Source organism: Natrix helvetica (genome assembly GCF_964273705.1).
Source record: "Natrix helvetica genome assembly, chromosome: 10".
Classification (NCBI taxonomy): domain Eukaryota; kingdom Metazoa; phylum Chordata; class Lepidosauria; order Squamata; family Natricidae; genus Natrix; species Natrix helvetica.
In genome coordinates, this window is record NC_138561.1 from 11,944,218 (window position 1) to 11,961,262 (window position 17,045).

Here is a 17,045-nt window from a genome sequence, read left to right on the forward strand (position 1 = left end):
TTTATTATTTATTATTTGCTATTTATTTATTTCTACATTGCCCATCCCATCTTAGTGACTCTTGGTCAGGGGTGGGTTGCTATCGGCATTACTGCCAGTTCGGTGCGCAAAAAATGCATGCATGCACATTTACACAAAAAGAGCCATGCACATGCGCAGAACGTTAGGAAAAAGGGGGGTGAATACTTTTCTACAATGGAGATTGTTGGCGCCGCTGACAATAGAACCGGTTCAGGTCTGTGGGCGGCTGAGTTACTACCTACTCAGCCGAACTGGGCCGAACTGGTAGGAATTCACCTCTGCTCTGAGTGGTTTAGAACAGCACAATAACATTAGAGAACTCAGCTCATGATGTATTTCTTTTCAATTCAGAAAGCAGGAAGGATGTGTAAAACAGAGAAAATAAAATTAAAAGCATTAATTGATCATTAATTTACAATAACAAAATAAGCTCAAATCACATGACGTGGGGATGTTTTTTTTTTTTTTAAAAAAAAACCACACACACTGATGCCCATCTCACAAATATAGTTCCCAAATAGATACATTAGAAGGTAGAAGATAGATTTTGGGAAACTATTATTACATAGTTCTTAGTCATCACATTACCTTGAAATGTTAGTGATGTTATAGTGAAGAGGTTAAATACACTGTTTTTTTTTAAGAGTAAACATTTATTAGAGAGTAATGGACAGATTTAAAATGCCCCTTTATATTATTTCGTTGTTTGTTATTGCACAAACTTGTATACTGAATCTCTAAAGACATAAAAATGGATATAACTAGAATGTAGTTTCATGTAATCTAGAAAGTACATATATTGGTCTAAAGTATATTGTGGGGATGAATTTAAAATGCATTTGGATTTAAAATAAATAAATAAGCATGAAAGGAAAAGCTGATTATTATTTCGTAAGAATAAAAGGAAGCACAGGATATTTTAGGAAAGATTTTCCAACAGATTTTTTGATTAAGTGTACTTAAAAAAAAAAAGATAGATTTGCCCATTATGGAGCTACAACAAAGGGAACCACCCATTGATTTCAACTAATCTCTCATTTCATAGCTACTTAATGCCCATTGTGATAGTTTAATGAATAGTATTAAAGCAATTAATGCATAAAATGAAATCAGAATCCTGCCACTTAAATTTCCACAACAGTAAAGGCATTCAGCGCCACTGACAGTATGTAAGATTAAGGCCATCTTTACTTCCCTACACTTCATCCTATTTAAAGCTTGAAGAATGCTCAGCTGGTTTGATTTATCACACCATGTCAGGCTATTTTAGTAGATATTCCAATGTTCTCTAGAAAAAGGGATTTTAGATCATTCGAATATGAGTTGTCCTACTGCTTGATAGCATAACAACTCTGGGGTTCAGGCAAATAATGAATATGTCAGAGGTTTAAACATATATTATAGCAGGTATCATCAAGGATTCATACCTAATTTAGCAACTATGTGTTCATGTAATCACAATTACAACAATGAAAGGGGTTTTTGGGACGTTGACAATTAAAAAAAAAATTGCATACTTTAAGCCTAGGCATTTTAATGTCGTGTTTTGCTTATATTCTGCATTTATTGAGCTTGCGTAATTTCTGGACCAAGTTTATCAAATTAAGGCAATGTATTGAATTTACCTTGTAGTATTTAGTTGCTTGTTCAGACACTATGCTAATATTGTAAACATACTCTGAGAGTCTTAGTAATTTTTTAATTTAATTTAATTTAATTTAATGCTTCTAGACCGCCCCCTCTCCCGAAAGGGACTCGGGGCGGTGTACAGTTCATACAAAATATATCAGATACAATAAAATTAAGTATGTACAGTTGACAGTTGACATGGAGGAGGTAAGAATGACATTAAAAGAACTGTACAAAGCAGATTAAAATAAGTTCAAACTTAATGAGATCCATGCAGTATTTTGGGGTGAATTAAACCAGGAGACTTTGAGTTCTAGTCCCATTTTAGGCCCGAAAGTTGGCTGGGTGAGTTTTGGCCAATCACCAGGAGATTGTGAATTCTAGTTCTAGATTAAACATAAAAATTGGCTGGATGATTTTAGGCCAGTTTTTAATGGATTTTAATCTCAATCCATTATGTCAAATTTAGATGACAACTTGGTTGGTCAATTTCTATTGCAATAAATGGGTCAATCCTCAGTTGATCTGAAAAAGTGGAACTGGGAAATAAATACACATGCACACACACACACACACACACACACACACACATCATTAACATTGATATTTCTGAAGCATTTACAAGGCAGTGGTCATCACAAGCATTGGTATATCATCTGCTCAAATTTATTGTTTGGGTTTCTTTTGCAATTTGTCACTCTAGCATCAATGTTACATCCATATTCCTTAAGGGGAATGTATAACTTGAATGTATGTTTTGATTGAAAAAAATGTATTCCAAAATTCAGAGGAATGCAAAAATGGAAGAAATAATTACATTTTGAAAGGCTTAATCTTTATGATTACATTCCAAATTTGGGGAATTTGAAAAGTAGTATTTTGGATGCCATTATCAAATTCAATAGCATTAGCTTGGGGATTAGTTAAAATCATATTAGAATCATCTTTGATAATGAAAATGAGTTTTGAAACATATTATCTCGATCTTACATCTGGTGATTGTCCTACATATTACATTTGTCCCTCCTCTCCTTCAATTAAATGTATAAGCTATTTTAGAATGCAGAACATAAAAGCAGTATATAATCAGAAACAAAAAGAGCAGTACGGACCAAACAACCAGACAATAAAGCTCAGATGCTACAATTAAAGTCAATATTCTATTCTTTTCAACTTAGAATGTGATACAAAAAGTTTTGATGGTACAATGAATGCCTTGCGTGGAGAAAAGTTTGCTTGAGCTTATCACATCTCCATTAAAAAAGGACAAAGAAAATACAAGAAGAAAGATAATATATAATATATCTGTGAAAATAATAAGTATGATGATGAAATCAAAACCGATACGAGTCCGTTGACTAAATTTCTTAGACAAATAACATTTTAAACAAACTGAACAAGCTATATGATAATGGAGCACATTTTAAATGTACCTGCATGATCCACATCTCTGACTAAGAATTTCATTTCCTCCTTTCTTGCAAAAAAACCTGGAAAGCATAAATGAATCTCTATTTCATATGGCCAGCTACAGCTTGTCATCTGGGTGTTGTAGCACCATTCTAACCATCTTACAGAGCTAACTATTAATCTTAAATATCAAAGGATGGATTGCTGTTTGGCTAGATTTACAGCTACATGAATAGTTCTAATCGCCGTTGGATAGGAGAGGTCTTACCAAATGAAGATGAATATATGTGTCCCAGGATAACACTGCAGGATCCAATCTGGGTCGGCCGCTGGAACAAGAGATTGGAACTTCCAAGTTTTTAGACTCATGCTGGAGTCTATTTTCAGGGAACGTCTCTCTTCGGACTCATGTGGAAGCCCATCTTCAGGGAAGTTCTCTCTAGCTAACTTCTAGACAGAAGTTCCCCTGAAGATGGGCTCCAGCATGAGTCCAAAAGCTCCAAAGACAAAACCTCTGGTCCTGATAACTGATCCAGATTGGATCCTGCAGAGGTCTTGTCTTTGAAGAATACACAGGATTTATCCATGTCCAAATCATACCAAAACATGTTTCTAAGGAAAGAAGAAGAAAAAAGGAATGCATGTGTTGCTCTAAAAATGTACAAAAAAAACCCCAAAACACTTACTCGGCCTACTAGTACAGGATCCGGTCCAGTATATTCCTCTATTACAAAGAACTGGTTCCATACCCATCCTCTTTTTGACCTCTGGAGAACTTGTCCTTCCTTCCCTTTCTCGTGATGACCATGCAGTGATGGCCTTGAGTGGTTCAGTTTGTCTGTTGCCATAACAAAGCTGCAGCATAGCATTCCCAGAAAGAGAAGGGCAGCATGTAAACAATGATCTTCCTTCATTTTTGGTTAATGTATAGGCACCAGAGTATTCCCCAATTTTTTTCCCCTTTCTTCTCAAAGGGTCACCCACAAAAGTGAACAGGAATACTATAATCCTCTGGGAAGTTCACAGGTTTTCCGTAACCGAGATGTCAATGTTCCTTAAGTCCATCACTTTAACTCTGTATAGACTCCAAATGCTTTCCTAGAGTAAGAAGAAGAACCAAACAGGAGAAAATTAGTTCTTTGTATTTATTCTAAGCTCAGCATTTCAGAAACTTAGCACATAACAAAAGTTTAATAGACCATTGAAACAAGATGCTTGTTTCTTTCCCAAGACGATAATATACATGAAATATAAAGACACCTCAATAAATTATTCACTAGGATGACCAAGATTGGATGGTCTCCCTAGGTTGGAAACAATAATCTAAGAATATCTAGAATTCTCTTATCATATTTTTTAATAACTTGCTCAAAAACATACTTTTTTTATATATTCGTTGGAAAATTTTAAAAGTGTAAAGCAGACAAAAATGGTCATTTTTCTGATTAACAGTCCCTCTATTTGGAAAAAAAAAGCTGTAATTTTTGGACAGACACTTTCAGGGGTTTTAAGTGGCCCAATGTAAGATCTGAACTGATATTTTTAAACACAGGTTTTTTGCTACCTTTGGAGGGCAGTAAAGACCACATCTTTGTTCAATAAAGCATTTATCATTTCTAGAGTCCACAGTGAAGGTCCATCCTTTCTGATACAATTAAAAAAAAACTTTCTCACAGTCTGTACCCTTATCTTGGGCTAGGAAGCAAAAAAAAATCTATCTATAATAGTATGTGAGAATGATCTGGGAGACTGGGGAAAGAGACTGTGGGAGCAGTGAGAATAAGAGACAACATAGTCCAAAGCTACATACTGGGCAGGGCAAGAAATGCAGAAGAACCCCCCCCCCCCCGGTTTCTTGGGCTGTAAAGGAGATTGGTTGAGAATTGTACTTTCAGATGTTCACGATTCTATTAATATAACTTTACAATAAAGAAGGATTAGCTCATCTGGTCATATTTCCTTCCAAGTCTACCTAACACTGCCATAACATGAGTCACCTCTATGGTAAAACCCTCCTGCATATATAGGATTTTACCTAAATATACCCTGTTTTCCCGAAAATAAGACTTTAGTGCATGCATTAAAATGAGCCCTTCCCGAAAATATTTAAATGCATGCGCAGCCGGTCCCCGCCATTTCCTCTTGCAACATGAGGTGAGGAGGCAAGGCCAGAGGGGGGGAAGGGAAGGGGAACATGCCCTCTGCACCCCACATGCCCTTACTCAATGGTCACTCCCGCAACCCTAGCCACCGTGCGCCTTCTGTCATGTTAATGGCCACCGCAAAAGGAGCTGTCTTATTTTTGGGGAAACACAGTGATTCTTCAGGCATTTTGGCTTCCCTGCTGATGAAATTTCCAACCAAGGTCAAAAATGCTGGAAAGCTATCTTCAGAGAGATAGGGAATGGTATAGTATTAAATTCCCAATTCTTTTTAAAATCATAGTGTCAGGTATACCTGGTTGGAAGTAATAGCTTGTTGGATTTGGATAAGATAGTGGTAGCCTTCTGGATTTGAGTAAAATCTTTATAATCTTAGCTACTCTATTACTCTCTCCAACTAAGTCTTATGTTGTACTTTCGTATAGCTAGTTTCCATAGTACAAAAAAGGAAATCCAATTCCTAGTTCTTTAAACAACTTGGCAATCACTAACAGATTCTTTAGTAAGAGTACCAAATATTGGAAGATTGACAGAGGGGCTACAAAGAAACATTATTGTCTGTATATGTGGTTTATCTTCACTTGATATGTCCCCCCAAAAGGAACTTTTCCTTTTAACTTAAGTTCTTATTAACTGAAACTACCAGAAATAAATAGAAATATAAAGAAAAAATAAGGCAAGCATTATTTAAAGGATCTCTACTTCATCAGATATTCCAATATTTTTTTGATTTAACTGATATTCCAATATTTTTTTGATTTACTCGTTGTTCATCTGAACTGTAGAATTAGCACATAAAATAGATATTTCTCACTTTCCAATCTCAGAAGTTTCAAAAAGCAAGCTGTACTTGGACAACAAGCTATATTTAATAATGTGTGAACTGTTGGGCAGATCATAGGAGCAGATTTGCTGTAGAAAAACAACTTAACAATTTATTTTGCTGACCAGATACAGATCCTTCTATAATAGTTCCTATCATGGTTCTGAATTCTAAACAAAACATCAGAAAGTACATTCTAAGGGAAACCTTATACATGTCAGATGCAAGGAATCAGGCCATCCATTAAGTAGCAGCATATATCAAGCTTATAAATGAGAATGAGCCACAGTGGCATAGTGGTTAGAATGCGGTTTTGCAGGTTACTTCTGCTGACTGCCTGTTGCTTGCAATTTGGCAGTTCAAATCTCATCAGGCTCAAGGTTGAACCATCCTTCCATCCTTCCAAGGTGGGTAAAATGAGGACCCAAATTGTTGGGGGCAATATGCTGACTCTGTAAACCGCTTAGAGAGGGCTGTGAAGCACTGTAAAGTGGTATATAAGTCTAAGTGCTATTGCTATTGCTAATCTACTCAAGTTTAACACTAAATTGGAGCCAGATAAAAGTCAAGAGAATTCAGGAGAGGATGGACTTGGATGTTTGTGGCAACGTAAAGATTCTAATCTGACGACACATTTAGCTCTGCCTGCTCTTCTCCTACTATTATCTTCCTTAGAATAAAAAAAAAAGATAGGGGAAAATTAAAGAAGATAAATGAAATGTACACACAGTTTTTCTTCCACCAGATCATTAATTTTAAATGATCCCATCCACAGTCGGTATGTGAAAAATCATCTAACGTCTAAAATATGGCTTAACTATATTACTGGGTTTGGTAACACAATTATATAGAAAGCTTGTAGAAACATCGGAAAGGGGAGATGCAGATATATGAAAGTGTTTACTATCAGTTGTTCAGGCATGAAAAAAACTGAACACAAAACATTAACCACACATCTAAGCCATTATCTTTAATTTACTAATTAGTGCTTAATGCAGTAATCGCTTGCAATCCCTTTATTTTTTTTCAAAATGTCTCTGTGTAGTGACATCTGTGGAGTCTCTGTGTAACGTTCATAATAGAATGGGTCTATTTTGAATCCAGCCCGGCTGTATCTGGGCTTCTTGAGATGAAACGACCAGTTTCCTTTGAGCATCCAAACCAGAGACTTCATTGGGGCTTGGAATGAAAGCAAATAAGCCCTTTTCATCTGAACAATAGTGCTATGTCAGCCCCCCTCTTGCCTTTAGCTTCTTCTAAAAGCATCTGGGCTTTCTAACCATATTAAATACTGTAAAAAAAAAAAAAGGACACCCAGGGATTAGGATCAGAGAAAGCTCAAAATGCACAAAAATGTAGGAAAAAGAAAACAAAACAACCCAGCATACTGGACCAATCTGAAGCTTGTTTAATTCAGCATTTAAACATGCACACACCCCACAAAGAAAACAATACCCCTCTCAGGAGGGAGTGCATTTTAATAAAATGCATACTTAAAGGACAGATCATGTTCTTATTAACATCTGGCAGACTATTGCCATCTTTGAGCACCGTTCAGAAACCACAGCTGCTGCAACCTATGACACAGAACTGTTCACCTATGCAGCGAGGATGAATAGAAGCTGCACAGTCATATTACCCTTGGGCTGCAATCTCTGCATTGGTTAGCAACAGGTTATGTGTGCAATTCACTATGTTGGTTTTCATCTGTTAAGACCCCACAGACTTGCCTCTCAGTACATGCTATCTTCCCTTCTCCACCTTGAATTGACCCATCTGATGGATGAGTCCTCACTGTCAGTGGTCTTCTGTAACTGGTAAGGGCCAATGTTTTTCAGCTCCACCCAATATATTTTGGAATAATTTTCCTTTTCTTAAAAGTCCAGGGTTGTGTCTGGATGACCTTCTAGAAGTGAGTAAATCTGATGATCTTCTAGAAGTGAGTAAATTCCGTGTGGCTCTGAAGGTTGAGAGAATGCCATCTGACTTTTTTTATTATGGATTTACAGTAGCATTGGTTTCGGTGTTTTTGTTGTAAGCCACCCAAGACCAGGTAAATTGTGGAGATACATGAGTTCTTAGTAAAGGCAAAGGTTCCCCCCGCACATATGTGCTAGTCATTCCCGACTCTAGCAGGCGGTGCTCATCTCCATTTCAAAGCCAAAGAGCCAGGGTTGTCTGAAGATGTCTCCGTGGTCATGCGGCTGCCATGACTAAATGCCGAAGGTGCATGGAATGCTCTTACCTTTCCACCAAAGATGGTTCCCATTTTTCTATTTGCATTTTTACCTGCTTTCGAATGGCTAGGTCGGCAGAAGCTGGGACAAGTGACGGGAGCTCACTCCATTACATGGCACTAGACATTCGAACTGCCCAATTGTCAACTTTTCTGATCAAAAAGCTCAGTGTCTTAGCCACTGAGCAAGTGGTGCATGAGTTCTTAAATGTGCATAATTCTCCTCTCCAGAGCTTCTTACAAATACTACTGGAAAAACAAAAGGCAGAAGAGTAGATAAAGGAGGCACTAATTAGTCCTGATACTTTTATTAAGAACTATTGAAGGAGGTTTGAATGAAAGTAGAAATGAATGTTATATTTTTAAACTTACAATGACATCAGCCTCCTTACTATTCTTTGTCACAGAGCCCAAAGAAAATAGTGTGGTAAAAAATGGGGTAAAATGTGAAATGAAAAAAAGAAGAAAAAGAAACAGGTTTGTACAGCTTTAGATGCTGACATTTTAAAACTAAAACGTATAATTAACATGAAAAAGCACCGTTCTATAAAATATCAAGTGCCATCCTCGCTCCAAAGCAAGCAGGCAGATGAACAACAAACTTTAAGAAAAAAATAAGTCTGTTTTTCTTTTCAAAAATTATATTAATTATACACAACAGAAGCTCCACAGTGATTTTCTTAAAGGAGAAGGGAGATAACAATTTTCATTTGATGACTAGAAGACACTGCTAGAACTTATAAATCACATCTGACTTCTCAGTGTCTTCTCTGTCTACATATATAATCCTAGTTGGACCAAAAATATTTCCACAGAATGCCTTTTCACTTGTCATTCATTAGACCAAGGGTGTCAAATTCAATGCCCGTGGGCCAGATGTGGCCCATGGGGTGCTTAAATTTGGTCCACGGGGCTGGCCTGGAAATAGCAAAGGACAAGCCTGTGGGGCTGGCAGGATGTTGCAGAAGGCCATCCAGGGTGAAAATGAGACACGGGGGGCATGTGTGATCCTCCTGCAGGAGGCATCCATCCTGCCCCCTCCCCGCAGCTGGCCCACGGAGAATAATGCTGATCCAACCATCAAAGAAATCCAGTTTGACACTCCTACATTAGACTGAATAATCTCTTACATTTGTCTAACCAGCACTTCTACATGATAAAATGGTAGCTGTTCCACCAGAATACAGAATTCTGAGCTCAAAGGAAGTGACTGGCCCAAGGTCATCCTGCTGGCAACTTCTCCAGGCAATTGCTAGAAGTCAATATTGACTTGAAGGCACCCCCTTCTTCCAAAAGGATGCATCGAACAGTTTATAGATCTATTCTTCATATTGTTGACAGTTTTGCCTTTCAGCTATGTTCAAAACTATTATTTGCTGTGAGTTTTGGAAGGATTAAGAAATACACCCAAGACTTTTGGTTCCATGTGTCCCAGGAGTCTAACAATGAATGCTTCTAAGGTTGAAACTTGATGAAAATCTCTTCCCTTCTAGGAAGCCAAACCAGGGAACATCAGTCAACCACTATTTGCATATAGTACCTCCAAAGATTAAGCTAGAGAATTGTGACTAGATTACCTTAAATTGCTGTAGTTGATGCTGCTATTCAAGACCACAATCAGCTGAACAGAACTTAAATTTGGTAATGAGTCAAATCCAGTAATATTTCTAATGCAAATATTGTAAGAGATGTACTGATTTGCAATGTGTTTCTGGGTGCAGATCAAGGTGCTAGATATCACCCATAAAAACCTATGCAGTTATTATCTGGTAACTACTTGTTCTGGACAGAAACAGCCTATCCACTTTGAGAAGGAAGAGTGTGCCTGTTGAATGTCTCTCCATTGAGATGATATATCAAACATTCCCATTGTTGAGAGTTCAGAATGGTTGCTAGTAAAAGAGAAAAACACTGCCAGAGCTAATCAATCAATACATAATGAATCAATCAGTCTAGACCAAGTGTTGTTCAAGCTTTACAATTTTAAGATATGTGGACTTCAACTCCAAGATGCTTCCAGCCAACATGAGAAGTCCACATATCTTAAAAGTTGTCAAGCTTGAGAAACAGAGATCTAGATAATAAAGTCCAGCAAATCTCCAGAAAGTCAAAGCCTAACCAACCAATCAGAAGCAGAAATATTCCCCTTGTTCTCAGAGGAGTTTTTTTAAAATGGGAAGAGACATCTCTCTTTTGCCTTAGACAATCTTCCATTCCAAGCTGGCTTGTGCCAGCTGAATTGAATCATCCCAGTCCCGGCATCAGTATTGATGAATCAGAAGAAATTAGTGAGCTAAAGGAAATATAGAGTGTGGGTATGACAAGAATCCTTTTGTTGATTCATATTAGAGATTGGCTTGCACAGAAGGGCTTAATATTGTCTTACTCTATTTCTCTCTCTGGTTTTTTTTTTACATCTTCTGTATATATAAAAATGTCTGTATGTGTGTGTGTGTATGTTCCAGCATAACTCTGGAATGCCTCAAGTAATTTCAACCAAACTTGGTGCACAGATGACTTACTCTCTGGAAACAAATACTAACACCCTTCAGGGCATGTGTTCTGTTATGATATAGCCTGTTGTGCCTTCAAATGGCTTCTACTGTACAGCACAGTGGAGTTACCATGGTAACGGCTTCACAGTACTCCACAAGGGGGCTCCCTCTGGTAATAGGGAAAATCTAACTTAGAAATTATGTTTGGTCTGTACATTTTCTCCCTATAAATAAATACCAGGAGAACGCTGGATTATCAGCAAGTATGTGTGTGTGTGTGTGTATATATATATATATATATATATATATATATATATATATATATATATATATATATATATATATATATATATATATATATATATATATATATATATATATATATATATATATATATATATATATATATATATATATATATATATATATATATATATATATATATATATATATTTGCTGATAATCCAGCGTTCTATATATATATATAGAATCCTTGCTATTGAAAGGATTCTGATATCCTTTCTTTCATTTGTCCATTGCTCTTTTAATGCTATACTGTCTGTTCAACTCTTAACAGACAGCTCTATCTTCTCATTAGATGCTGCATTCATTCTGGCAGGGATGTAGCTAAATGTTTTCTAGCTCTGATGCGGCAGAAAACAACGTCTACTTTCTCCCTCCACAGTAAACCACAAGGGGGAAATTTGCTCTTAAATAAAAGTGGTGCTGTCAGGCTACCAACTATCTCAAACAATGTGGGACAATGCAACAATAAGACTTGGACAGGAAGGGCTTAGGGACACCTGTGTAAAAGTGCCAGAAGTGTCCCTGTGTGCATCTGCAAGTGTGTACTCCATTATAGCTATTTATGGAAGAATGCATTTGTGAATATGCAGCAAGGCTGATATAAATAATGTTATTCCTCTGTGCTATGCTGTGGAATAAACAATTGCCTGCATTTCCCAACTCTGTCTCAATGAACTGAATTATTATGGAAAGGTGTTTAAGTAAGCTTGCTTCCCTGCTGAGAATTTTTATGAGCAATAGGAGAAAAAAAATTGGCTTGAGTCTGCTTAGTTATTAGCAGCCCTGTATTCCTCTAGCAATTCAAGAATTTTCTTACATTTCAAGAAATTGCAGTTTGAATGCATTAAAATTTCCGAGTTGGATATGCATCAGGTCAATAGTGACAGAGACTCGTTCATTTTGACTCTAGATACAGTTACAGGCATAATTCCAGTTAACAAGAGCCTTGCCAGACAGGGCCATTATTCTGCATCATGGATGGTCAACCAGAAACTCAAATATGGACAATAGTGAAGTAATGTCTATGGAAATGCTCAGTCATCTACCCTGTTTCCCCCAAAATAAGATCTCCCTGGATAATAAGCTCAGTTGGGCTTTTGAGTGCATGTGTTAAAATAATCCCTCCCAGAAAATACTGCAACACAGCAGCAGCCATGAGGTTACCACGCTCGCTGCCTCCTGCACCTCAAAAATAATAAGACCTCCCCAAAAATAAGGCCAAGCACTTATTTTGGGGGTTTCAAAGAAAATAAGACCCTGTTTTATTTTTGGGGAAACACGGTAGGTGATGGTTGTTGCAAAGGTGCTTTTTCGAAAGGCAACTGGACTTTGTTTTTCCTTGAAAATATTTCACTTCACATTCAAGAAACTTCTTCAGTTCTGACTGAATGGTGGAGAATAGAAGGATTCCATTCAGTCAGAACTGAAGAAGCTTCCTGGATGAGAAGTGAAACCTCTTAAAAGAAAAACAAAGTCCAGTTGCCTTTTGGAAAAAAATACCTTTGGGACAATAATGGAATAATGTTTTTTTTCCACAGTTGTGCCTAAGAAATACAAATCTCACATGAGTCAAGATGTGCCACACACAGTTGTCAATACAAATAGTCATTAATTGAGCAATCCTCCATGGATCTCTCTGCTCCTCTTTTAACCTCTAAATTATAGGGACACAGTGGCTCAGTGGCTAAGACGCTGAACTTGTCGATCAGAAAGGCCGGCAGTTCGGCTGTTCGAATCCCTAGCGCCGCATAACAGAGTGAGGTCCCATTGCTTGTCCCAGCTTCTGCCAACCTAGCAGTTCGAAAGCACATAAAAAAAATGGAAAAATAGGGATCACCTTTGGTGGGAAGGTAACAGCACCTTTGGCATTTAGTCATGCCGGCCACATGACCACAGAGATGTCTTTGGACAGCATGGTTCTTCAGCTTTGAAACAGAGATGAGCACCACCCCATAGAGTTGGGAACGAGTAGCACATATGTGTGATGGAGATCTTTATCTTTATCTACGTCAGTGTTTCTCAATCTTGGCCATTTTAAGATGGGTGGACTTCAACTCCCAAAATCCCCCAGCTAGCATGGGCTCATTGGGGGATTCTGGGAGTTGAAGTCCACCCATCTTAAAGTGGCTCTCACGGTTGAGAAACACTGATCTATATTATTTCATGTATCTAGATTATGATTTCCCCTTACATGTGTTTCTCCAAATTAACGGATTCCAGATGCTGTGCTCTCTTTAGAGGGTACTCTGGTATCCTAATAATTTTGGCTGCAGTTCATCAGAACAATCAAGTGATTCGGAGAAAGAGGCTAATTTTGTAGGAAAAAAGGAAATAGAAATAGAATAGAGTGGGGGGAAAGGAGAAGGGAATGTCATGTAAGCTGGTTGTAAGCCTCTCCTACTGGCAAATAGGTTAAAATGAAGACATAATCCTACTAATCAGTTGGAGAAGGCTTTGTCTCTTTATCAGATCTATTGATGAGGAGCAATTAATATCTCTTCAGGACTTTCAGGAGATAGTGACATCCCAGCCAGCCATTAGAGAAGAGCTTAAAATGGTTATCCTTTCCAAAGAGGACAACATTGGATTAGCTCCTGGAAACTGTTCCTTCCCTGTACCCAAAAGAGTAGAGACAACTAAGACTGCTGGAAGGAAGAAGTAGTGAAATTAAAAGCTGGTGAGAACTTTGTTGCAGAGTAATGAGGCAGCATCTGGAGAAGCCATCCTACTCTTCAGAATGTATGACTCTTCTCCAACCTCCCTCAGGGTTACTTGCAACTGAGATACTTTCCGGATTATCTCATGAACTTTTGCGAATTCAGATCAGTAGTGGGTTCCTACCGATTCAGACTGGTTTGGCAGCCTGGATCACTGGAACCGGCAGTGACCCAGGCCTGCCACATCCCAAAACTGGTTCCCCAGGTGGCACTGATGGCACCGCCATCTTGTTTTTCAGTTCTTCAAATGCACACACACAAGCGAACTGGCAGTAGCTCCTGCCGGAACCCACCCCTGATCCAGATCTATGGCTCAAGACTCACAACTTTCTCTTCTTGTTTTCCCTTTAGGACCTGACTTGAGTCACTAAGTTAAAAAGACCAAGCTATAAACAGTGAACCATGCTATTTGCAAGAGGCTACTAATCACAGATTTTCTAGCCAGCTGCTCTTTTTTCTCCACATTAGGCCAGCGATGCCAATTATTTAAGAGTGATTTATAGTGATTACAGTCATAAAACAGAATAATCATTTCCAGACTATGGAATTTTATCTTCTTTTGGAGATAAAATTGATCTATCTTTCCCCTACAACATTACACCCACAACAATGTTTTACACGATTTAAGAGATGAAAAACAATAACCTTCCTCCCTTTAAGTAACTTTTAGTGATTCCTTTGTTATTTTAAAATGATTTTTTAAAGATTTTCTTCTTTTACAGAAAAGTGTGCTTTCCACATGTGCCCGCATATGGACATCTGTATGCATTAATCCATACAAATTACATTGATGGTTCAAATTATGGCAATGTCAGTCATCCAGAAAAATAGCCTCTTGGACTTTAAAGTTGAAAGAAGAAAATTCAATTTAAAATCTCCCCTGTAGGGAATAAAATTGAACAATTTTACTAAAATCTTTCAAAGATCAGAAATAGCCATTGCCTAATCCTGATTAAAAAAAAGTTACATAATTTAGATACACATATTGTGCTACACCATGATTTATTTTAAATATTATTTGGACAAAAGAAATTCTTGGCTCTATTGCAGCACTAAAGCCTAAATTATACTTTATAATCCACACATATACAAAAAGTGTAAAGACAGTATATATTAATTTCTATAAGACCTTTATTTTTTATTAATGTTAAAAACTGTGATTTTAAAAATTGCATTTTAACCTTCTGAGGCAACTTCAATCAGTATTCCAAACATCAGCAAATAGCAAAACTGTCAGTTCAGGCTGATAAAATGACTTTTTTCTTAAATCCATTTGACACTGATAGTGCTACCTGTGTCAGGTTTTCCGACAATATCTAATTTTAACCTATATGCACTTGCTTGGAAGTGAAGCAATGGCAGTTATCAGCAAATAATACAACTTAATGTCATTCTTCATGTTAAATCACATGATCCAGGACATGAACTAAAATGTAATTTGAGAATTGTTGACCTAGCCATGAAAATGGGGTTCTTACAGTAACAGAATAACAGAATAGCAGAGTTGGAAGGGACCTTGGAGTTCTTTTAGTCCAACTCCCTGCTCAAGCATTAGACTCTGCACAACTCCAGACCAAAGGATATCCAACCTCATCTGAAAAGCCTTCTGTGATGGAGCATACACAAATTCTGAAGGCAAGCTGTTCCACTGGTTAATTGTTCTCACTGTTAGGAATTTTCTCTAGTTCTCCCCTTGATTATTTCCCATCCATTGTTTCTTGACTTGCTTTCTGGTGCTTTGGAAAATAGGTTGACACCTTCTTCTTGGGGTGCCCCCTCAGCTATTGGAACACTGCTATCATGTCACCTCTTTTCATTCAGCTAGACATACCCAATTCCTGCAACCGTTCTTCATATGTTTTAACCTCCAGCCTGCTAATCATCTTTGTAGTACAGCCTTCTCTTCCCTTCCAATATATCTAGGAGTATATTTATGGTGTAACATGTGTCAAGATTTTCTTGCCTCCTTTACAGGTATTTAAAGCCAATGGTGCATTACATGATAATAACTCCAGCAGACTAAGAGCTCCTATTACTTTCTGAAGCATTCTAGAGCTTGGTCATTTGTGCAGGGCAGTGTTGCTCCCAAATAACCATGAATGAGTTTGCAGGTACAGTATTTGGAACCAAGATACTAGAACAAAAGAGATCCCTACATTAGCTGACATCTTATTTATTTATTTAATTTATATGCCCACACATCTCAGAGGTGATTCTGATTAGCTTGCAATGCAAATATTCTCTGTTAAGCGTGTAATGATAAAGATAGCTGGAGAAGATGAGACTCAAACCAAGTAGGGAATGAAGAAATAAATTTAACACACTAGAAGAAAGCTGTCAGAAGGAAAATGGACAGAGATGATGGCTTCAATATAGAACCTGCATTATATAAAATTGAATCTTTTAAGATTTTTAAAGGATGGCCTACATAGCCCTAAGAATCTAAACTAGATTTATGTATTTCATAGATTGAACATGATTAGGCAAATTAAGACCACTTTGACCAATGCTACACTATCAAACATATTAAATACCTGCTAGCCTACAGCTTGTTTTTTCCCTTAAACATTAAAATACCAAAATAAGTAAAACAATGTTTTAAAAATAATTTCATCTGGTAAAAAAAAAAAGACATGAATATGCCACCATGGTAAACAAACAAACAAATAAACAAAAAAAGGTAAAGGAATCCCTGGGATTTTATTCCACTCGTTGTTGCCGACTGTAGAGGCAGTGCTCATCTCCATTTCATAGCCACTGAGAGAGCGCTAATCGCCAGCATGTGGCCAGCATGACATCACAGAGTATTGTTACTTTCCCACCAAAGTGGTAACTATTTACCTACTTGAATTTGCATGATTTTGAACTGCTAGCTTGGCAGGAGTTGGAGTGAGAACAGGAACTCGCCCCATCACATGGTGATCAGGTCGCGAACGTGGCCTGTCAGTTGTCCATCTGATAAGCCGAGTGTCTTTAACAATGATCCACCTCTCTGTCACCATGAGCCTTAACAATTTTCAAGGGGGCCATAGAAGAAAAGAATCTCAATGAACATTGACCTTTTAGATATTTCAATAATCAGGACAGCCATAAATCAAAGGACAGCAAATATATACTGTGAGTAGAACTGTAGATGTTGTTGTTAGTTGCGAAGTAATGTCCGACCCATCGCGACCCCCATGGGCAAAGTTCATCCGGGGCTTCCTGTCCTCTACCATCCTCTGGAGTTCATTTGAGCTCACACCG

General features: G+C 37.6%; 1 protein-coding gene across 1 annotated transcript in view; it reads right to left on the minus strand.

Moving 5' to 3' along the window:
• The window catches only part of CDH11 (cadherin 11), a 120,678-nt gene that overhangs the window by 36,321 nt on the left and 67,312 nt on the right, over positions 1 to 17,045 (minus strand). The window contains exon 3 of the mRNA XM_081963432.1: positions 3,747 to 4,158. Coding sequence (XP_081819558.1) covers positions 3,747 to 3,974 — 228 coding nt within the window. The 5' untranslated portion in view covers positions 3,975 to 4,158. The remainder of the gene's footprint in view (positions 1 to 3,746; positions 4,159 to 17,045) is intronic.